This window comes from Neoarius graeffei, chromosome 23 (assembly GCF_027579695.1).
Source record: "Neoarius graeffei isolate fNeoGra1 chromosome 23, fNeoGra1.pri, whole genome shotgun sequence".
Classification (NCBI taxonomy): Eukaryota; Metazoa; Chordata; class Actinopteri; order Siluriformes; family Ariidae; genus Neoarius; species Neoarius graeffei.
The window spans coordinates 2,052,710-2,077,235 of record NC_083591.1 but is presented as its reverse complement, the minus strand read 5'-3'; the positions used below and the strand labels follow the sequence as shown (position 1 = coordinate 2,077,235).

At 39.9% G+C, this 24,526-nt stretch overlaps 1 protein-coding gene across 3 annotated transcripts; it reads right to left on the bottom strand.

Moving 5' to 3' along the window:
- Nucleotides 1-9,366: 9,366 nt before the first annotated feature.
- Nucleotides 9,367-22,754, bottom strand: cnpy1 (canopy FGF signaling regulator 1). Of its 3 annotated transcripts, none has more exons than XM_060905594.1 (7): nt 22,517-22,754; nt 19,569-19,783; nt 19,356-19,455; nt 18,048-18,163; nt 13,782-13,991; nt 12,710-12,806; nt 9,367-9,600 (listed from the first exon to the last, which is right to left on the bottom strand). In XM_060905594.1, the coding sequence occupies exons 3-7, from the start codon at nt 19,444-19,446 to the stop codon at nt 9,560-9,562; spliced, it is 555 nt and encodes a 184-aa protein (XP_060761577.1). In that variant the 5' UTR covers nt 19,447-19,455; nt 19,569-19,783; nt 22,517-22,754; the 3' UTR covers nt 9,367-9,559. The 3 variants fall into 3 exon arrangements, with proteins under 3 accessions (XP_060761577.1, XP_060761578.1, XP_060761575.1); XM_060905595.1 differs by having other exon boundaries at nt 19,569-19,760; XM_060905592.1 differs by lacking the exon at nt 19,569-19,783.
- Between the last annotated feature and the right edge of the window lie 1,772 nt (nt 22,755-24,526).

Sequence of the window (24,526 nt, the reverse complement as noted above, 5' to 3'; positions counted from 1 at the left end):
TCACAGCGCGTCATAACGCGTCATTACCCAAGGCGCGCGCAGACCCGAACCCTGAGCCGCCTGGGGGCTCTGAGGAACCAGCACACACGGACTGGAGGAGCTTTTATCCCTCTGCAATACCTTTATGTAGCCTTTCATTTTATGTGGTGTGAGTTTTATTATTATTATTATTATTATTATTATTATTATTATTATTATTATTATTATTATTGTTGTTATTTGTGTTGTTGTTGCAAACATTAACTCTGCTGTCCACACATGAAGTAGCCTACACTCTCAGAGAAAAGGGTACTACACGGTACCAGTTCCTGTCGCTCTACTGGTGCCTAAAGCTTTACTGTATGGCCTCCAGGACACCCGCGGTCCGGTCCGGTCCGGTCCGGTCCGTGATTACAGGCCGCTCCTTCCCCATGTCCAGGCTGAGTTCAGTACCTGTTTTCTCTCCGAGTGTTTCCGAGTTCTTCTGATTGACTCCTGACTTTCTTTAATCCATGCTGAAGTCCAAAGAGTTTTTAATTTCATTGCTGCATTCAGGCAACTGTGATTTTAAAATAAAAACAAAAATAAATAAATATGTTTATGTCCGTTTTCCATGTTTAATATCTAATGTTATGATTCCGGAAAAATATTTTTTCGTCTTATGAATTTTTTTTTAAGTAACAGCACATGGATGTGTGAACACTAGACACATGACACTGTATTTATAGGTTTAAAAGCAAAAGTTCTATTTAACTCTGTTCCAGGTTACACATCAGTATTCTGTTGGAACGCAGCTCGGGGTCGCGCGAGAAAATCCGTAGGAATTCGAACCGAGCCAGGTGCGCAGTGGGCGGGGTTTAGCAGCTGGGCTTTGATCTCGGTTTCCTGGAAATCCTACGAAGTTTTTTGTTGCTTGTTTTTGCGTGAACTCGCGCTGTGATACAGATATTAATATTAATATAATTCTTTCATTTTCAGGTTCAGACAACTGAATGATGAAGTCACATAACGAATGGAAATACTTGACCCTTTTCTTTCCTTCATCCCTCAGTTTATTCACTGATCCAATAACGCGTTCTTTTCTTCTTTCCTCCTTCCTTCATTTTTTCCTTCTGTCTTTCCTGCATCGCTCTATTCATTTCTCTTTTCTCTTTCTTTTTTCTTTCCTTCTTTCTTTTCGTTCTTTCTTTCAAAGCAATATCAGATTTGTGTTGTAACTTGCTGAATGTGATTTTTTTTCATAATTTGGAAGAAGTAAAAGCATGAAGGCTACTCTCACACAGCAGATTCACATCTCATGAGCACCTGGATTAGATTAGATTTCACACTTGGACAAATTCCTCAGCTTCACTTTTAACTTTAAACACTTTCCACACAGAATGATCAGCTTCTCATGTCAGTGAGTTTTATTTGTTTGCAGGATTTTTTTCTTTTTCATGTCATCATGCAATAACTACACGACAAGAACAGATGAAGAAACCAAATTGTGACCTTTAATTTCGTGTGAACTGCGTCCTGTAGTAATTTTCGGGAGGAAAATCAAAAATAAAGTGTGGTGTGTATGATGGATCCGTTCACCAAACAAACACACACTTTGCCTTAAAGTTCTGAGATGAACTTGTTTTTGTTTTGTTTTTTTTAATGTTTTTTTTATGAGAAACTGTGCTCTTCATTATCTATAGGCCTATAAAGAAACAATTTACAGCAGAATCTACAAAGGATATAAAACAGAATGAGATAATTTAAGTTTCTTTCCTCTTCTTTTTTTAAAGTGTAAAATTTCATGTGGTTTTCTTTGGGAGTATTCTTTAAAAAAAGATGTACATAATTTGTATCATGATTATTTGTGGCATTAAATCCAACTGGATAAACGAGTCAATAAAACAAGGCTTATTTGTAAAGTCATGTTGTTCATGTTCTTTATTTACACTCAGGAGGAAGTGATGGCTCTAATACTTTCAGAAAATCAGTGCAAATCTCAAGATGAGCATCAGGCCACAGTGAAGAAGGAATTTCATCATGAACTCACACAATTTATAGAAACTCAAACCAGTGGGAAAAAATAGAAGATTTCACTGATTTCATGGAACCTGATCACAAAATCTACTGAAGTTTAGGAAAGGTTTTTATCTCTGAACTATCTGTAAAACACTTTGATCAAATCTTCTGGAGTTAAATGTGTTTTATAAATTAAACTCACTTCCTCACTTTCACTGGAAATAAAACTCTCTTTTAAAATGGACATAAAAATTATTTTTACACGATTTACTGACTGAGACTGAATAAATTGGCTCTGAGAAATTCTTAGGAAAGTGTGTATTAGTACAGCCTGCTTAGTGTTCTGAGATTTACTTTTTTGTTTGTTTCATTGAGCTTTTTTTTTTTACTTTAATTGATCCCAAACTCATCAATAATTTAAACATAAAAATCAATTACTCTATAATCTAATGAACCTTTTATAATCTTTTATTACCTTTAGTCAGTGTTTATAAACTGAGTGACAGTTATTATTACGACACGACTCAGCGAGATGCAACTTCCTAACTTTAAAAAAACAGTTTAAACAAGATAAACACAATAATACATGACAGTCATTATTATTTATATCACATCTTCAAAAATGTTTTGTAATATTCATGTATTTTCAGTTTGTTTGTTTGTTACTAGAGCTCATGCAAGCCTGACTCATATGACAAGTTTTGATTGGTTGATGTTAAGAAGGGGGTGTGGTTTGGTTAATTGCAACTTCAGCAGTTTAAAATCTAATCTAATCTAATCTAATCTAATCTAATCTAATCTAATCTAATCAGCTGCTGGAGTTCAGATCAGTGACAGGTTGCTGTGTCGGGTCAGTTTATAAAAACAGTATGGACTCTATTTTCTTATTTATTTAAACCAACTTGAATTGGACTCCATTAGGAATGAGCCATCAACTTTATTTCCCTTAAACTTTATTAAAGTAGTCGAACAAACCTGGTGCTTTTATTATAAACTCAGTCAGTGTTTATAAACCCGACACCAAACAGCCACATGACAAATGATTATAAACCTTAAAGGAGAACTGAAGGCAATTTTTTTTTTATTATCAAAATTCTATTTCTCTCATTTTATTAAATACATTTTTGATCGCTATTTTGTCGCTGCTATAGCAAGTTCTGAGTGTTTGAAATCTGCTCTGTAATATATCAGTCCATATGTCAAAGCAATGGCCGTAAACGAGATTCGTTGAGACCTGTGCGAGACATCGTAGGACGGAAGTAAAACGTACAGTGGAAATCAAAGTCACCAACATCTGCCAATGTTGTCAAAAGATGCACGCGCCCTCTTTCGAATGCTGATGTAATCAAGCCGGAAGTTTTGTTTGTTCTGATAGCAATCAGGAAAGTTGGAAAAAAGTAGGCAGTAATCGTCATTTAAACTCGTTTTTGTGCAATACTTCGTTTGGAAAACAGTTTTCAAAATGGCGGCACTGACACCTGACTGACACTTCACGTTTTGAAGTCTCGCACAAGTCTCGTGAAGATCGCACGGATAAGTGACGCCTGCCGTGGACCAAACGAACTACATTCAACATGACTAAAAACCGAATAGGCCGATAAGTATAATATTTAATTGCAATTAGTTGCCAATACGAGTCACGATATAAGGTTACTAAAACGTACAACACGATAATTAAGAAATAAAGCAAGTCAAATCTAAAATGTAATCAGGCTAAAGGTGAGAAACTAAAAGTAACTGGAGTTCTGAACTTCTTACTTCCTGAAATCTTCACCTGTCCAAACAACATGGAAAAGTTTTACACCATTTATAACTTCAGGAGCAGACAATCAGCAGTCTGGACCTTAAAGGAACAGTCCACCGTACTTCCATAATGAAATATGCTCTTATCTGAATTGAGACGAGCTGCTCCATACCTCTCCGAGCTTTGCGCGACCTCCCAGTCAGTCAGACGCGCTGTCACTCCTGTTAGCAATGTAGCTAGGCTCAGCATGGCCAATGGTATTTTTTTGGGCTGTAGTTAGATGCGACCAAACTCTTCCGCGTTTTTCCTGTTTACATAGGTTTATATGACCAGTGACATGAAACAAGTTCAGTTACACAAATTGAAACGTAGCGATTTTCTATGCTATGGAAAGTGCGCACTATAATGACAGGCGTACTAACACCTTCTGCACGCTTCGGCAGCGCATTGATACGGAGCTCAGATATCAATGCGCTGTCGAAGCGCGCAGAAGGTGTTAGTACGCCTGTCATTATAGTGCGCACTTTCCATAGCATAGAAAATCGCCACGTTTCAATTTGTGTAACTGAACTTGTTTCATGTCACTGGTCATATAAACCTATGTAAACAGGAAAAACGCGGAAGAGTTTGGTCGCATCTAACTACAGCCCCAAAAAATACCATTGGCCATACTGAGCCTAGCTACATTGCTAACAGGAGTGACAGCGCGTCTGACTGCGTCTGACTGACTGGGAGGTCGCGCAAAGCTCGGACAGGTACGGAGCAGCTCGTCTCAATTCAGATAAGAGCATATTTCATTATGGAAGTACGGTGGACTGTTCCTTTAACAAACCAAACTGTGAGCTTTTATTTATCGTGTTCTGAGTCTAAAGTGCACACGAACATCAAGTGTGTATGAAGTTACACAAAGTTTTATCTCTACAAGACTTCAGTAAAAGGATTACAGATGAGTTTACTCAAACCTGTGTGGATTCTTATAAAAATTCTTCATATTTATACTTGAAGAACCTTCACAGGTTATGGAGGAACTTTAGGAAGTTCTGCTGGTAAGACAATCTGAAGAACTTCAAAAAAAAAAGTTTAGTATCGTCATGTTCTAAAAAGAAATAAGTAAAGGATGCAACCAACCAACTGAAGCAGTCATGAGAGAAGATGAACTAATGAACGGCTCCTAAACGGTGTCTTAAGAGCTGTGGTCATGTGTTCCAGAGATGCAGGACCATTTCTATAATAAATTTAAGTTTTAAAAAGAAAAAAGTTCATGGAAGATCTGTTAGAAGTTCCTCAGCAGAGTTTGCTGAGGAACTTCTAACAGATCCACCACAAATCATGTTTCTTTTTAAAACTTAAAAAAAAAAAGTTCAAAAACAGATACAACAAAATTAAGAAAGAAAGAAAAATTATGGAAATAAAAAAAATGACTCAAAGCATTGTCATATAGGAGTCATGGTCATGTACTGGTAGAAACTTCAGCAGGAAGGCTGCAGACCTGGAGCATGTTGAGATCATGTATGAGGATCAACACACTTACACCAAAAACAGGCCACGTGAAAAAGAGGGAAAAAAGTTGCATAACTGAACAGAAGTCGATACAAAAAGGGCAGAGAGAAGCAGCTCAGAGAGAGCGCACACAGCATTGACCTGCCTTCTTCAATGCAGAAGGAGCTCATCTGCATTTCTATTCGCCAACGTGGAAATGGACAACGACTCCGAGCTTCTCCTGAAAGCGTAAAGAGAGGCTGAAGGTCAAAGCTCCTTCCCTCACGGCTCGCAGGTGGCCCCCACCCCCTTTTACTTTTCTGCAGAGTTTTGTGTTTCGACCTTTTCACCTTCAGCCAAACTGGGTTCAGACAAAAGCTGATGTTTGAGACCTTTAAGCAGATTTAGGTTTTGTTGTACTGTGTCATTAGCAGTGTCTTTAGATATTGTGTCATGGTGCGATTTCCTGTTTTTCTTTTTTTAATCATTAACTCGTGCACCACAATAAACTTTAAGAAAGTGCTTCCACATTTGATTCGGATTCCCAACATGAAAGAGAAACAGCTCTGAAAACCTGACTCCAAAAATATCTAAACGCACAAATCTCTAAACTTCACACCAACCGGTCCTGACAGTCCCATTGTGACTTTAGAAACCCGTCTCTCAGAGTGGCATACCTTCCAAACTCCAGGCGTCTCCTCAGATCCACACGCACGCCCCGAGCTGAACTCCGACAAACAGCCGAGCCAAAGGCCAGCCACGCTCCGAAAGAAAATACATATCAGAAAAGTATTGACGTCCCCCATTTGGCCCCTGTACAAAAGGGGCAGCCCGGTGACCCCTCCCCCACTAAGCCATTTATCTATCGTTTGTGGGCAGCTTCCTGGTCAGATCTGAATATGCAATGAAGAGCCCGAGAGCTCAGTGACGAAAATATAATTAAGGCAGTGAGCAGAGGCAAAGGTGAAGAATGGAGACGACATCAGGCTAATTTCACACCCGGCTCGCCGATGGCTGAACCCTCACCGCACCACGCACATCAAAGTGCACTGGCAAAGTTAAAAGGAGGACTTAAGCACGCTAATCTCCAGGACAAATATATTTTAATCTTGTTAGAATACAAGTTAATGCTGAACTTAGCACTCAGTACAGCTTATATTTGTGAGCTGAGACGTTCAGGCCGTCCTGCACCAACTTGTGCAAAATTTTCATAAATCACATGGGGCGTGTAGCGAGAACAGAGTGGCCTTTATGGAAAAACAACAACAACAACAACGCAAAACAATCCCTGAGCGCTTCCTCCACTCATTCAACAAGCGTGCATAGGAAATGAGGCCTCGCCCGGCCTGTGGCTCTCAGCAGCTCCTCGGTAACCCCTGATCTCTCGCGGATTTAGGCTTTAAGTCAGCTGCTGAGCACAAAAGAGCAAAGCCACTTTCTTAGGCTGCAACATTTAGAAACGCAAACCGAGCCGCTTCCTGAAGCCTAAAAAGAAAAGAAGGGAGAGGAAAGAGAGGCTTAGAGGCTTAATTACATTCTTTGTTGCAGCATTTGTGTGAAAGTGCTTGTAAAATTTGGCCCCATTTGGCCGTTCATTCTTTCAGATGAATCATGGATAAGGAAAGATGCAACTGAGGTGTTCGACTGTCCACCATGAAGAGACACATCCTGAGGAATCAGTGAACTTCAGCACAAACACCAATCAGCCAGGATGGAGATTTACACGAGAGCTACAGAGCTTCATCATTCCAACAGTGAAGAAGAAAAACATGTATTCTAAAGCCCAATGTGTAATAAATAAAAAAGTGTGTGTGTGATGGTAGAATACTGAGTGAGAGGATGGTGCGAGTACCCAGAGTTACTGTTAGTACCCCAGAGGTAGTGTTTTATTCCACAGCAATTTCCCAACAATTTACATTCCCCCCCCCCCATGTTGTGAAAGTTACTTCCTGCTCTCACTTACTTTATCGCAGCTATAAAACAGTCGTTCCTTCACTCGTCTCTCTTTATTCTCTCAAAATCTGTTTCTCGTGTTACTGAGAAACTGTAAACTCCAGTCCTGAAGATATCAGAAAAGCGTAAAGTTCCAGCTTCACCTCCGACTGACACACAGCGCTGACACTGGAGACTCCTTCCAACTGGAGACGTTACAGAAAACTTCACCATGTAAACAATTACACACGTTTTTAACCCTGTTTATCATCAGTGGAGTGTCTCGCTGGACACGTCCCTGAACTGTTACCATAGAAACCATACAATATTAGAAGGAGAGCATTAATTATAAATAAACCTGCACTACTGTCACAGCTGCTGTTCTAGAGAATTAATCAACACCTTCTGACCAATCAGAGTCCAGGATTCAACAGCAGCAGCAGCAGTGCGATATGAAGCTAATTAACATTCACCACTTCATTTCTTTAAAATGGTGATATATATATAATACAATTACTGATTATTCAGTTCTCAGGTTAGTACGGTGATTAGAACTGGGATTGTGATCATGACAGTGTTTAAAATCCACAGAGGCCACACCTCCTTCAGTGACACTGATAGAGGCCACGCCTTGTGAGATGTGAGATTGACACATACCTCTTTTCCACTAAGGCAGCTTGAGGACCGGTTCCTAACCTCAAACCAGTTCTTTGGGTTTCAACAGCTAAAGAACCGGCTCACGGCCAGGAAAACTGGTTCTAGAGCGACACCAAGTCTTTGATGGTCTAGAACCAGGAACTGCTTACATCAGGGGCTAGGGGTGGGATTATCGTAACCAACAAGACCGACTAAAACTTGGTGACTGCCGTTGAAAAACCAGAGCTGGTGTAGCATCTAATTTGACTCGTGTGAAGAAAAAGAGGAGGAGATGTAGTCCACCATTGTTGTGGTGCTTGGTGCTCGTGTGGTGGGTGAGCAGTGCTAACAGAGGAGCTGCTGGGGAAGCGGCGATGTATACAGGGACATAACGACGTGGCTCTATAGTGGCTCTCCAGCCCGTGGAAAAGCAAACCGGTTCTTAGAAGGTTCACAAGTTAAACCAACTCTGAACCAGAACCACGTTCGTGTTAGTGGAAATGTCTCCGTTTCCCCCACACATCCTTTACTGAGACTGACACATAGGCCACGCCTCCTTCACCGAGACAGGTACACAAGCCACGCCTCCTTCACTGAGAGAGACCTACCCATAAGACACACCAAAACCCCCACAACACAGCGGTCTGATCTCACTTAAAATCTCATTAGTAAACTATTAGAACCTTTAGAGGTTCATCAGTTGTCCCTCTGAGAGAACCCATAACCCTTGGGTTTTATGTAGAACCACAAAATATTCAGTCAGTCATTCACTGATCTTTAGTAAGCACTTGGTCTGGTCAAGGTGGCAGCAAGGACGTGGGGTCAATCCCAGGAACACTGGGCAGGAGGTAGGAACACACATAGAACCTTTAACAATCCAAAGAACCCCTTAAAGAACCCGGTTACTTCAAGTGTAACTCCTTAGTTTAAAGGATTTGAAAATTGTTTTTCCTTGTTTAATGATACAAAATAAGAACAACAAAAAAATTAAACACAGAAACTCTCAAAATATTACATTCCCTGTGGGAAGCCAAGAACTTTCATATATTTAAAAAAAAACAAAAAAACCTTGAAGAACCCACTCTTCTGAGTGTACGAGTTCTTTGGGTAAGTGTGTGGAACAAACTTGAAATGATTGCTGATTATTTTCTTCTTAGTATCTAGAACCTGTCAAAAATAGGGTTCCTGAAGAGTTCTTTAAGGGTTTGTTGGATAAATAAAGGTTCTTCAGCTGCTCAAATGCTGAACGTTGGAGGGTTAACTGCAGCAGAAGTCGTCCTGTGTTGGTATTTCATGCTCGTTTCGTCGTAAGCAATCACCGAAGTATATTTGAAAAATTCTCCGTGTTTTTAGACCTCCATGCTTTCATTTTTGTTTACAGACTTTATTAAAATAAATAAAAACGATGAAAATTCATCAAATAACGATGGTGTTTTCTCTCAGAACGAGGTGCTGCACTGCGACACTTGCGCTGACCAGATCTTCACGTGACCATGACGATGATGACGACATCACTGCACTGTGGACTGCAGCATGTTGTGTAACTGCACACGACTAACTACAGCGTTTCGAAAGAAAGAAAGAATAACCAGTCAGGCTTTGTTTAAAACACTTTTATTCTTTATCAAAACATTATTATTATTATTATTATTATTATTAGTAGTAGTAGTAGTATTATTCAGTGTCATAGATCCATATAAAACACTTTACACTGGTCTTTGTTGGTTTATTTTCAGATCTGGTCCATCGGTGCGGTTCTCCGAGGTATTCCGGTATTCCGTCAGCGTTAAATCACAGCTCAGTGTGCTGGAACACGGCGCTTTTACAGTGACCTGAGTAAACAACAACAACAACAAAGTGTTACATGGAATGCAATCGAGACACGGTGCAAGAGCTTTGGACTGAGGAGAGAGACGTGTGTGTGTGTGTGTGTGTGTGTGTGTGGACATTTTTACAAAACTTTAACTTTTAAAACTAATACACTAACAGATTTGTCATTTCAATGAAAACGACCAAACATTCTGTTAATTTATTTCACTTTAATATATTTATTCAGATTTGTTGTCGATGCTTCTATTGAGTTTACACACCGAGTGTGAGCAGCAACATGAAGACGTGATATTCATGAAGTAATATTTGGGAATTTCTCCCTCAGCACTGTTTCTATTATTAAACTAATGTTTTAGGATGAATAATATTTTATATAAATGACATCACTTCCTATAAAAAAAACCCAACCAACCAACCAACCAAACAAAAAAAAACCATTCAATAGTTGTGCGTGCATTGTAAATTGTTTACTTACATCCTCACATCCTGGGACAAAACAAAACAAGCTAATGTGTGTGTGTGTGTGTGTGTGTGTGTGTGTGTGTGTGTGTGTGTGTGTGTGTGTCATTCTTCAGTTTTAGTTAAAAGTGGAAAAAATAATATGGATGCGAGTTCATGTTACACTAACAGTGAGCGCAGTTTCATTAACAGACTGAAAGCTAACAGTAGTTCACATTCCGACAAACAGAATAATTGTAAATATTACTAATAATTTTTTCTTATCAGCACCAAACACGTCTATCTGCTTTAAACCTTTAAAATAAAACCCGAGTCTCGAGACTGAAGCAGTTCGTCAACTGGGGGGGGGAATAAAATAAAATAAAAAATAACCCACAAAAATGAATAAACGTATTCTGTCAGACGTTTCTTGTTACAGAATTTATTTTCAGACGCCAAAAAACAAAAACACGCGACCTCATTATCATTACATCAGAAATATAATCAGTAATCGATAAACAGACGATGTTTTATAGATTTTACGCAAAAGTATTTTGTATAGAATTGTATAAGTTTGATCAGCTCTCAGAGTAACAAACTGAAACGCAAGCAGATGTTTAAAATCGGCGGGTTCTGTTTCAGTAAATCATGTTTTAACATTTTTTAAATGGTTTTGGGTTTTAGAGACGCGTTTAAAACACGACGCTGGAGTTCCGCCATCACAGACCCCACGATACTGAGAGAGCAGGGTGTGTATCGGGTCATGAAGTCATATTTCCACCACGGTAAAGACGTGAGCTCGTCACACACCCAGCACTCGCGGTAATTCTGACCTCGTCACCTGGACTCCGCCCACCTCCACGCTGAAGATGGACAAAATCCTCAAGCGGATGCAGGACGAATATTAATTATGATGCGACGCAGATTTGTTGCATTTGTCTGGACGCAACAATCATATATATATATATATATATATATGACTAATTATGACTTTATTATTATTTTTCCACTCATTAAACTTCAGAACAGTGAAACATCACCTTCTGAAATAAACGTTGCGGCAATGAAGAAAATCCCACAATGACGCATAAACGAACGGTCACGTGACTCGTTTAGATCACGTGTCTCCGTTACAACCAGCAAAGCAGAGTTTATTGTGTGGAAAAATAACGTGACGTCCATCCTGGGTGAAAAAAAAAGTTTTTTTAGTTTGGTTTTGGATGTTCAGTGAGACAGAAAGGTAAAAGAACCTGAAGTGGCTCCTTCAGCTCGGATTAAAAACACAAACGTCCTTCATTTATCCTCATGTACAAGACGGAACATTTCAGAATCAATGAAATCATATCAGTTTTATTAAAGAAATAAAACACGTCACGAGTGCAGGGACTTGCAGGAAATTAAATGACACAAAGCGGTCAGTTTAACAGAAACGACAAAGGTTTTTTTTTTTTGTCCTCAACGCCATTTTATCTCACTTTATTCTCATCACGTCTACAGGAACCCGGTACGGGAATAGAACGCTAAATGAATGTTTGGTCTGTAAACGAACACATTCTACAGTATAAGGTTCTATAAGGGAGAGTATTTGTACAATATTTTCATAAATACACCAGAAACATGAACAGTTTCTTAATTTGCTGATTTTTGTGATTATAACGTTTCGATTTTAATTCCGACTCGTCCTCATTGTGCCTCCTGCGTGTTTGTAGAGATGATGATAATTACTCAGATGAGCAGAAGGGAGTAGAATAACGACTCTAGAACGATGAAAACCACAGTCTGAGGTTAAACTCTTGGCTTTAACATCGATGTGGATTTGCAGAGCCGCTTTAACGTGATCACGATGTGACGTACTTCTGCAGTGACTCCACGTGATCACGGCTGCGGTTTGGCGGAAACGAAAATGAAACATCATATTATTGGCCTTTCATTTTTTTCCTGCACTCAAACGATGATGTAATCAACAATCAGAACACGTGTCGAGGCGCGATAAAGGCATCGGCCTGATTTATTTTATGATGGAAGAATTCTGTGAGAATTTTAAAAGATATTAAACCAAAACTAAAATATGTAATCGAGTTTTAAGAAGTCGTAGTAATGATTGGGTCACGTTCATGGAAACAAATAAAATCATAACATTCAGCATAAACAATATGAAAATAGTAAACTTCCGGAAACTTCCACTTCCACTGGTGTGCGTTTTTTTTTTTTCCTGGACTTTTTTAAAAATCTGTTCTTTTAATAACGGTGTTTAAACAAATGTAAAAATTTTATTAGTAAAATTTTTCTTTGTTGAAAAGCGCATTTATGGTCTTTTTAATTTCTTTGTACTAAATTTTAAAAGTTGAAAAACTTTCACGGTTTAAATGTAATTTACAGCTGTATGCAAAAACTATCAATAAATAAATAAATAAATAAAATCACAAACATGAACAGTGTTGTACAATAAAGTTAATTTGAAAGTCTTTAAAATAAAAGAGCATCTTAAAGTTAAAAAAAAAATCATCATCATCCTGATGACCTAAAACATGAATAAATATTATGATGTCATACTCTAAAAATAAACATGGTGCAGCCCGAGTGCAACAACAACAACAACCAGATCTAATCTGTGTTCAAGGTGTTAGCGCTGTGTGTGTGTGTGTGTGTGTGTGTGTGTGTGTGTGTGTGTACCTGACACTTCGCTACACAACTTCTGGGCCACGTGCTCGTCTTCCCGTGCGAACAGAGTGATGATGTCGTCCTCCAGCTCCTCCACGATGGTTTCACACTGAAACACACATCTGATTTCACTCCACAGCAAAACACAGAATTTAAAAAAACATGCACACTGATATTCCTAACAGCGTGTGAGGACGAGCAGGCGGCCATCTTTAACGCTGGAACGTATGCGCGGCTGCCATCTTGGAAAGCTCGTGAGGTGAAAAGATCCGTTTATTGAAAAGGATTTATGACAAAAACCTCGAAGAGCAACTCGAGAGGATGTGAAGATTCATTTGACTAAAACTACACACATTTTCCAGAGCAATCGTTTTCACTCGCGTAAAATTTGGAACAGTGCAAAAAAAAATCCATACGCAGGTTTAAACTGAACGCAGAACAGAGAGAGCGTTAGAGATTTTATTTTATTGGTGGTTCATTAGGAAGAGAAATTCACTGCAGTCAGTCAGAGACGTTTACATCTGAAACACGTCATCTAGAATTCCTTACGCGTGACGTCATTTAACGTAAAAATCAACCCTGACTTCACTGCAAAAAACAAACAACGTGTTCTTTTACTTTATTCCCCCCACAAAATTAGCCAATCCCTCTCTCTCTGTCTCTCTCTCTTTCTCACTTCATGATATTTCTAATCTTGCAGCTCCGAAACTAAAAATACTCATCAACTTGTGAAATTATCCTCCTGCAAGGACATAAATTGGTGTAAACTCGAGCAGTTTTTAACAGAAGTGTTTAATCTGCACAGAAATAATAAATAAAATCCAAATCTGTGCACAAATTTATCTCTGCAGTAAAACTACTGAAAAAGTAAAACTTGCTTAATGTTTTATTAGAGAGATGAATTTAGTGAAGTCACCAATTTATTTATCTGAGAAGGAAAGTGTGTCCAAATGATTTAGCAACTCTAATTATATAAAAATAAAATGGCTAAAAAGCACGAGTATAGATTAAAAAAAAAAAAAAAAACTGTTTAGGATTTAGAAATTAAAACAGTTGAAGGGGAAAAAAGTGAATAACTACTTACAGCAAACTTTAACGATTCTGAACCTTCAGGTCCGGAGAATTTAAAATTTTTGAAATCTGGAAAGTTCCCACTGTCGCTGCTCCTCGGTGCGAATCTCCTGTAGCTCTGTTGTTTAGTCTCGGGGTCCTCGTACAGCGCGTACTCGCTCATGTTATTACAAACTCCGTCCAACAGCTCGGACAGGTGAGTCTCAGAGCGAGCCAGAGGAACCTACGAACCACAACACTTACAGTCTTTACTGCAAACACAAAAACAAAACAAAAACCCCTAAGTAATAATAGAAGGGCACGAGGGTCACACTGATGACCTTTTCCTTCCGTTCGTATTGAACAGAGCAGAGAAACGCATCCACGGTGCGACCACGCTGACTTTTAACCTGGGTCCCAAAAAAGTTAGGAGAACAAAACAAAACAAAAAGAAAAAAAAAAAAAGAAAAAGAGGCAGTGGCGTCTAGACAGGTCAAGGTGCAGTGCTGATCCCGCCCCTGGGGCCTCCCTCCGGAAGGGCGCAAGGGAAGGGGGCAGGAGAAGAGAATGGAGCACTGCCCGGGGGGTAAGCGGCAGGGAGGGGCGGTTGTCAACAGCAGCCAAGTGCAGGGTAAACAGCGCTCTCTCTCCTCCACCCTCGGCTGATCAAAGCAGGAAGTTTCTCCCCGTCCTCCCACTGAAAAAGGGGAGCAGGGGTGAGGAAGCATGGAGAGAAGAGTAGGGGGGTATTAGTATAAGAAGAAGAAGGGGCAGGGGCGGGGGTATTTAGGGGCAGGTTGCGGATGAGCTGCGTTTTTTTCAGCATGTAGAAATGACCCCGGCTGCCCCCTTTCACACACAGTATGGACCCTTCCGGTCCCATTACATTATAGAGGTGCTTTTTTTGGCCTTCAATACACCCCATCCCTCCATCCACATCACCCCCGCCCTCCCTCCCTCCTTCCCTCCCTCCATCAACCTCCTCTTCTTCTCCTCCGAGGATCCGCGACACAAAGAAGCTTCCGTGGCTCACCGCCATCTGGTCACAAAATAAGACAAAAGGTCCCGGGGAAGAAGGACAGCGACCCGTGCGCTCATCCCTCCCGATTTTAATTAAAAAAAAAGTCGGACGGATGCACAGACAGAGAGAGAGAGAGAGAGAGAGAGAGAGAGAGAGAGAGAGAGAGAGCGCGAGAGAGATAAGACAAGATACAACTGACTTAGAGCATGAATTAAGGAACGTCTGGCTCCAGTCACTCCACAGGAACAGGAAGATGATAAAAAAGCCACAAAGGCCACATTGTGTTCCGAGATATTATTGTGGAAAATGAAACAAAGTGAGGACAGAGTTTAGTGTGAGAATAAATCAGATGAAACATCTCGGGTTATTATGCGCCAAACGCAACTCATTAAAGTCGTCAGAATTTCAGAGCTCGAAGCTTCAGTGCTAGCTGGAGCTCGTCATCGTGAAAACGGTGGGGAATTAAATTCGTGGCCGTAACAGTCGGAGGGGTTTGAATAGGGCCTGTCAATAAAGAATTTATGCTGGGATAAAGGAGGGTGTGTGTGTGTGTGTGTGTGTGTGTGTGTGTGTGTGTGAGAGAGAGAAAGGCTTCTTGAGGATGCCATCCTTCAGTGATTTCGCCTCAATGGAAGAGAAACATCAGAAGCGTTGCATTTTTAGCAAATTTAACCAAACGATGACCAATTCACCCATTTTCCTCAAACAGGATCAGAGATCAGACCTGAATTTAATCAGACATTCCAGTAATAAAATACAATAAAACAGATTAGACTTTACTTAACATGCATCAGATTGTAAACAGCATAAGTACTAACGTGACCTTCGCACCAGCCGATTGTTCACTTCCTACACGTGTGAGACACGAAGCCACGATGTCAGCGACGTCTGAAGTGAGATTTGCTCAATTCTAAGGAAATTTGCTACGCTACGACGCTATGAAGCGACAAATAAACGATCATCTCAAACAATTCCTTGGACAAACCCTACCACGCCTGCGACCTGAGGTTCCTTCAGTTCTCCTCTCACAACTTTAGTTCCTACCTGCAGTTATATTCGATCGGATTTATTGGTTTCATCTGATCTTCAGTCTCATGCTAAACATGTACAGAGATGTTACGGAGAAAAATAAAATGTAGAAGCAGTAGAAGTCGTTCATGCCTCTGGGGAGTACATGGCTAGTACAGTTAGCTCGCTTTGCTAATTTAAGGCTAATCAGGAGAAATTAGCGTGAGGCCGCAATCCAAAAAAGTGCCGATGGGCGTGGCCAATTCTGAGGGAGATCTATTATTAATGAACACTGACGCAGTTCATTTTAATAATGACAAATGCAATCTACCAAGAGCAGCACAAATTAGCAGCAAACACCTCCAGAATAAAGCTCCTCTGCAATCAAGATGTTCTGAGAACGTCTTCCTCGGGCGTTCCAAAGAAATGAACACAAGTGCAGAAAAGTGAAAAATGAAGACATGCTATTTTTTAGCGTTAAATAATGGCGCCATCAGCAGTAAATCAACCGTCGCAAACTTTATTCATTTATGTTGCGTGATTTGTTTAAATATTCTCCTCCTTAAATACTGCAGTTGGAAAGGAAACCTCTTATAAACACACACGCAGTGAAACCAGCGACAAAAATAACCGTCCACGCTTTCTGTCGCTCGCATTAGTGAAACTCGACAGTAGGTTTTTTAACGGCAGAGAGGGTTTATTCTGCTGCAAACTGTTAGCAAATCTGAGAATGAAGTGAGGACAAACCTGAGCATACGACACAAATCACACGTTATTTCATTTGTGTTTATTTCTAGTTCACTTTAGAAGCTAGCCATAGCTACTAAACTTTCTTTAAAAAGAAAAAATAAATAAAATAATAAAAAAAAAACACTGAACAGGCCACACCCTCAAGGGCCTCATGAAAGATGTGTCACCTGATGGTGTGAACGTAGCGTCAGTGTACAGTCCTTACTGGAGCTGGTTATAAAAACAAAATCAGTTGTCTTGAGAATATTTGATTAAATTTATAAAAGGTTCAGTTATGGAAAATTTGTTGCTTATGAAGTTGCAGAAACACGTCAACAGTGACGTTTTAATACCGAACCATGACCAGTGAGTTTACAGTTGCAAGTCAGCTGTAATAAGTAAACCGTTATGTTTTGCTTCGTAGCGCTGCTTCATGTTTAAAATAATATAGGAATCGTGTTCCTCGCGTCTCCAAGCTGGTTTACCTTCGCAGTTAGAGACGGAGGAAAAGGCAGGCCTGAGTAAACACTTGTTATTCATCCGTGGCGACGATCAAAAGGAGATTAACCTCGAATCAATAGGCGAGTCGGCCACCTAATGACGCTCCCCGGATGGCCGGGGTCAGGGCTCCGAGTTCATTGGGTCTGACCTTTAAATACTGACACCGTGGTTAAAGAGGAAACAGTTAAACTGCTCTTTTTACGTCAGCAAGCGTTACCCAGAGCTCCAAAGGGCACACGGGGTAGAGGAGAGGTATAGCTCAAATACACAAACAAACAAACAAACAAACAAACAAACAAACAACTAGGATCTGATTTCAAATATGAGCGAGAGATAAAGTGTGCAAAATTTGTAAAAATGATAACAGGAAAATCTGAAACATTTCCAGAGCTCAAATTATTTTTTGTGAAACTCAAGAACTTAAATTGATTTCAATCATTAAAAAAAAGAGACAATAAGTAAATAATTAAAAACAAAATAATGGAATAAATAAACATTCAATCAGATACTGATTACTACAGGACAAAAATCATCATATCACGATACGTGAGGGAATTTTTACCCGTTATTACACAACACACCTCAGGATGCAGGAATAGGCTATTTTTAAATAAATAAATAAAGAAATCTTTTATTTAACAGCTACACAAATAAATGATTAAAATCTGAAGGGGGGGGGGGGGGGGAGTAGTTAAAAAATAAAAAAAAATTGGGACAAATTTGAACTCACAGTTTTAAAGAATGGAAACTTTTGAAGATTCAAAGCAGTTTATCACTTTACAAAAATACAGTTTCATAACTTTTTATATAAAGTGATTTCTCAGTACAGAAAAGTGTTGACAGAACTGATCATGATGATGATGATATTCAAATTGTTCAGCTCCACTAATTACACTCTTTTTGGTTCCTTAGGCCTTTTATCCATTTTTTTTAAAGTCAGACTTTACAATACAAATAAAATAAAATTTTTAAGGAGTATTACACAAAGTGCCTGTGTTTCATGCAGTGTATCCACAGATTTAATAAGAGTTTAAAGTTTACCTTTTTATCAGCGAGACTGCCATCAGGATTCAGTCTGAAGCCTCCGATGTGGATGGTCTTCTTCGGGTCCGTTTGGCTGATGGAGTAGTTCAGCTCCTCGGCGATGGCCATGCAGGCTGAAGGACACACAGCATGATTACATGAGGATTCCGTTATTCACTCAACATTAGCAATGTTTACGCAGACCGAACTGGTTCTAAAACTTCTCAGTACTCGGTGAGAAACCGGAAAAGAACGTGAGGAGTGACGAGCGTGAGCAGGAACGACAGCATCACAACTTTACACAGTTGGAGGATATTCAGTAGAGAGCTGAGAACCTGCTCGGTAATTAAGGAACTTATCAGAGATTTGGGACAGAAAGAAGAGAAACGCTGAAGACTTGTATATAAAATATCTAACATTAGCAGCTGTCAAGTGGAATTAATTGCGTTCTTATTTTTTTCTTCATAAGAACAATAATTACACAAAGGTTGCGTCTCAGATTTCACTTAAAACTAGAATTTACGTTTAGGTTCATTAAAAGCACGAGCCGTTCTGCACTAAAGAGAACAGAAACGATAGTGAAAATGTCCATGATCTGAACAAACATCCAGGGTGAACATGTACGATTTGGGACACAGCTCTGGAGTCTAGTGTTTGGAACGAAGCCTGGATTTTCCTTTCGTTGGTCAGGAGAATCAGTTACAAGGTCAAAAGGTCATCAAAACACACATTTAGCACTCTCTTAACCATGCTGACTAAATAACACACTAAACCCAAAACTAAACCTGCATTTAGCTCCATGTTGGGAAACGGCGGTATGGTGCTGTGGGTGTGTCTCGAGATCAGGGCGGAGTTTAGCTGTGCTTAGTCATGTTTGATCATCCCTATGGGAACCTGCGCGCCTCTTAGAAACAGAATTTCACTGAATCAAGCTTCAGTGCTGGAGTTTAGTGCGCTGTGGCCATCACAATCTCACCATTAAAGAGCAACATGTCACACTTTTTATCCGTTTAGAGTTACATTTCATGTTGCGCAACATCTGCAAAATGAGTTACTGTAATTTACAGAAAATATCACCACATGAATGATTACACACGTTTTTAATCTGTTTATTATTAGCAGAGCATCTGCTGGACACGCCCCTACAAATGAGCTGTTACTATAGAAACAATAACACATCAGAACGAGCGTATTAATATAAACCTGCACTACTGTCAGAGCTGCTGTTACAATCAACACCTTCTGACCAATCAGAGTCCAGAACGCAATACCTGACGTAAACAGATCTGACTGCAGACTTTTCAGAATGAGGACACTTGAACTCACCTGAGCAGTAAAGCACTTCATCTCGCTTCCCCGCCGCTGTTTTAGACACGACAGCCATCAGTGCGAACGCAAAGCTGATCCACGGCACCATACCGAGCTCCTACAGAGGAACCCGAGAGGAATGTGATGCAAGGGAAAGAGAGAAGGTGATAACACACTGTGTACTTTACATGCACTCACTGGCCACTTTATTAGGAACACCCCTACACCCACCTGCAGTTCTGTAATCAGCCGATCCCTCGCCAGCAGCACGATGCATCAAATCACGAGCGTCAGTTAATGTTCAAACATCAGAACGGGAAAAATTGTGATCTCAAAGTGTGACTTTCTCTCACTGTGGTATGGGTGTTGGTTTGAGTCAGATGAGTATGAGGTTTGAGTATTTCAGAAACTGCTGATCTCCTCCTGGGGTTTTCACACACAACAGTCTGTAGAGTTTACACAGAATGGTGCGGAAAACAAAAAAACATCATCGAGTGAGTGAGTGACAGTTCTGTGGGTGGAAACAAACGCCGTGTTGATAAGAGAGGGTCAGAGCGAAATGGACAGATTGGTTCGAGCTTTTTTGCCAGGAAGGATATACAATAGTAACTCATATAATCACTCTTTACAACCGTGGTGAACAGAAAAGCATCTCAGCATGCAACAGCAGAAAGAAGAACACACTGGGTTCCACTCCTGCAGCCAAGAACAGGGATCTTAGAACCACCAACAAGTTCCTATTAAAGTGGCCGGTGAGTGCATGTTCATATGAGTGGTGTATTGTGTTCATATAAACACAGGTACTGGAATTTACAGAATAAACGGTATAGCGTGTGATCTGACACCCCGCTCCTGTCTCACAATCAGCTCCCCGAAACACTTCCACATTCCTCATCTCCTGTGCAACAGTCACAGATGAAGCTGTAACCAAGTTTTCGGACACCTTCAGGACAGACGAGTGTGTGGTTTCACAATAACACGACACTCTACATGTTTGTGTCTTATTAACTCCAAGAGAGAGAATAAAGAGAGGCTGGTGAGGGAATAGGGGTGGGCGATATATCGAGATTATCGATATATCGATATGTTTTATGAACACGAAAAAGATTTTGGCATATCGTATATATCGAGATAATGCTCTAAATTAATATGATTTTGCCACTGTGCTTAATTTCCTTCACTGTGCTATGGTGCTGCCCACCCCGCCTCCTTCTTGCGTTTGTACCCCCTCCCCTCGCGTGTAGGCGGCGTGTTAACTCATTCAACATGGCGGCGCCCACAGAAAGCCCGGAGGCGGCAGAACTCGTACCAAAAAAAAAAGGACAAATGGCTCCATTATATGGAGATATTTTGGTTTTAAACCGTCGGACGAACAACAGAAAGAGGTCTCCTGCCGGGAATGCAAGAAATTGGTGGCAACCAAAGCGTCGAGCACCACGAACCTGTTCAACGATTTACAGGTACGCCACAAACTTTTGTACGAGGAGTGTGCCAGGCTGCGGGTCGCGCCCAAACCCACCACCTCTACCAAGACTCCACAGCAGACAACACTCCACACTGCTTTACCCCGGGGTGTACCATACGAAAAAACGAGTGCAAGGTGGGCCAGCATAATGGAGTCGGTTGCATTTCACATAGCAAAGGACATCGCACCCATTGCCGTCGTTGAGCAAAATCTTCAAATGTAAAAATGTTACACAACAGGTACAGTTTTTGGCTATGTATTTGTTACTGACTACTACAAAAGAGTTAATGCAGTGAGATGAGTTTGAGTTTTGTTTTTAAGGAAAAGGAAGGCAATATGTATTATTTCTATAAGTCAAATTATTATTTATGAAATAAGTTTTTTTTTTGTTATCTTAAATGTTTAAGACGCACTTTATAAGAACTGCCTACCCTCAGGTTTTATGTTTGTAATTAAAATAAGGCAATATACTACTTCCTTGGTTTGATAATTCATGTTAAAAATGGTACACAAGCACTTTGTTACTAGTACCTGTCTACCTCTAGGCACTTGGCTGCTTATCTGTTTGCACTTCAATTAAAAAAAAAAAAAACACCTTGCTGAATTTGGTGTGTCTGTTTTTTGGGGGTTGTTTTTCCTGCATAGATATTGAGATATATATCGTATATCGAGATATAGCAAAAATATATCGAGATTTTTTTTTCTCCATATCGCCCAGCCCTATGAGGGAATGACTGTTTATAGCTGCTATAACTGTAACTATAAGTGGATAAAAAGCAAAACGTCTTTCTTTAACGGAAAAAAACCCATAGGCAAATTGTTGTAGTGTAGAAAGAATAAAACACTTAGGGATGTGCTGTTAGAGGAAAACAATCAGCATCAAGGTGGCACCGGGAACTGCGCTTCATCACTGATTATTTTACTATCACAGCACAACACATGGTGGTTTATTCAGCTGAACACGATAACTCGCATCTTTGGCTCCAGCCTGCATTTAGACACTGATTAACTCCATTTATCTGCGCAGCTGTACAGGGTTTCAGAAGTATTGGCACCGCTGACTGATAACCGTTCACAGAAACGAACAGCGTGTTCTGAAGTTCAACAGATGGATATTTTCATGTCATGCACCCTTCTAAACAATGTGTAGGGTGTGTTAATGAGTTAACAAGGCGTCTGGTGTGTTACAGCATACTGACACACAAAAAACAACACTAGAATATGCAGACACGCAAAACTGTAGGGAAAAGCAAAAAACAGCTGTCTCAGAGAGGGGAAAAAATACATGAGAAATATCATGCATTTCAAACCACTGGTGTCAATGTACAAATATTATCCTGTATTTACATCATTTTTATTATTTGCGATCTAATTATTCTCATCATCCTCCTACTGCAGGTGCACATGAACTTAATGAAACTTCATGATCAGTTATATGTTGCTTAAAGATTGCACTTCCATAAAAATATCTCTGTATACCAAGCCATAATAGTTAAAATAAAAGTAATGATAATATAGATGTATATATGATATAATCCAGTGATCCTGCATGCTTCATTAAGTGCTGCTTTAATTAATAGAACAGGTGCACGTGCACCTGATCTTAATCACTTCATGAGCAATTATAATTCACAAACCGTGTAAATTACTGTGATGTGTGAGTGTAAACACTGCCCTGGTGCACAGGGCCCCTGTGGGGTCGGTGGCAGCTTACCTGGCTGGGACTGCAGGGTTCAAACAAACAAACACAGCAAGTGCGCGAGGAAAAACTTTTCCCTGTTATAAAGGTAAGCGGTTTAAATACGAGCTTAAATATAATGTGCCGTTCTGGGGGGAAAATAAAGCTGGTAAACACAAACTATCCGTTCTCTCTCTGTGTTCCTGAAACCAAACCTGCAGGCTCTCTGTAACCTGCCTGAAGGTACAACTCTGTCACGTGCCGCTCTGTGGCGCTGCCACGACTGACAAGCATGCTGACAGCGCAAGTGATTGACACCTCTATTAGCCAATAGCGTGGTGTCCTCGAGATGTCTGGCCAATGAAAGCGAAGCTGCACAGGCATTGAGTACCCGGATGGAGCAGGAACCCGACAGTACAGTAATTCGGGTTTGTATAGCAATCTATGGATTAATGATCCGCAAAATGATTCACTTTTAGGATTCGACTCTTTCAGCTCGGTACACTAAAAAGATTCGAATCCTTCAATCACTGATTCATTTCTTTTGTAAAAGTATATTAGTTTTGATTGACTGACTCATTACAAAAAACTAGTTTACTAGAATTATTTTTTTAAATCAGTTTGTTTATAGGCAATACTTTGAGTTGTGGAAGGAATCTGATGCTTCTTTTAAAACCCCTTATTTTGCATTCCAATATATCTTTCCTGGCCATTAGCCCTGTAAAAGAGAATTTTAAATAGGGTTTAAAGTGTATATCCTGGACCAAATTCGGTTTTATATATATATATATATATATATATATATGAAAGTATGTCCCTTTACACACTCATCCAGAAGGGTGATTTTGCACAAGGCCATCTGTCTACAGCAGAAAAAAATAAAATAATAAAACGCATCTGGAAAAATCCCAATGGAGTCTGGAGCCAGATTCGTGACGTCACGTGCGGAAGCGCCAGCAGGCTGCGCGAGCTTTGCACGGTTTCAGTGCACAGCCTGTGTAGACCAAGTTTAGCAGCGAGCGATTTTTGCATTGAAATATGGAATTGTCACCTGGGCGCAATGTTGCTTCACCTTTTGGATGAAGAATGTAATGTCGCTACACCCTCCTACGATACATCTGTTAACCGTTTTAATAATTACGTGATATCATTGAAGAAATTTGCAGAAAACCACCAGGTTGTTTTCTCATAAACAAACCAGCGCTGACGTAGGATTCAGAGGGAGGCGTCCCGCATGCGACGTCACGAAAATCAATGTTTCCCGGGAAATCCAAATGCCAAGTTTTTTCAGAGGCGGACCAATTCGCCTCAAATGGCTTGATTTCAACTGAAATTTTCTGGTATTGCGGAAGGTAAAACAATTGCGCAAAATGTGACAGATATTTGACCAAAGTTTAACATAAAATAGGAGAATTACATTGATCTTGCTCCTGAATTTATCCGTGATATGCACTTTAAAGGTTCAGGAAAAGGAGAAAAAATTATTTAAACTGATTAGTCTCACAAGTCAGACCTTTAGCTTTCAGAGGTGGACAAAGTACCCAACTTCATTATTTAAGTCAAAGTACAGATCCCGCTGGTCAAATGTTACTCCGATACAAGTGAAAGTTCTCCAGTCAAATTTTTAAGTACTTGCTTTTAAAAATACTCAAGTATTAAAAGTACATTTTCTGTCAACGCATTGTTGTATTATTGCCACACCGCTTACAAAACCTAATGCCTCTGAAGCAACCGACTGGATTATTTTGTGAATTCACAAAATGAACGCATGCTGTGTATCATGGCGGTTTAACGTTAAGCTAGCTAGTCAGTGAAGCTCCACCTGACATGCTAGCAAACTCTTTTCAAACTCAAAATCATATTGGGTAGCTAACGTTACTAGAAAAGAAAGATTTCTAAATTCTGTTTATTTGGCGAGGTTATGCTAAAACATATTTCTGAAAGGACTTCAGATAAATTAACGTTATTCATGTTAGTGTAACTCTGTTTTTACATGCTAACTAACAGTGTCCATGTTAACTAGCTATGTGTAAACATTAGCCATGG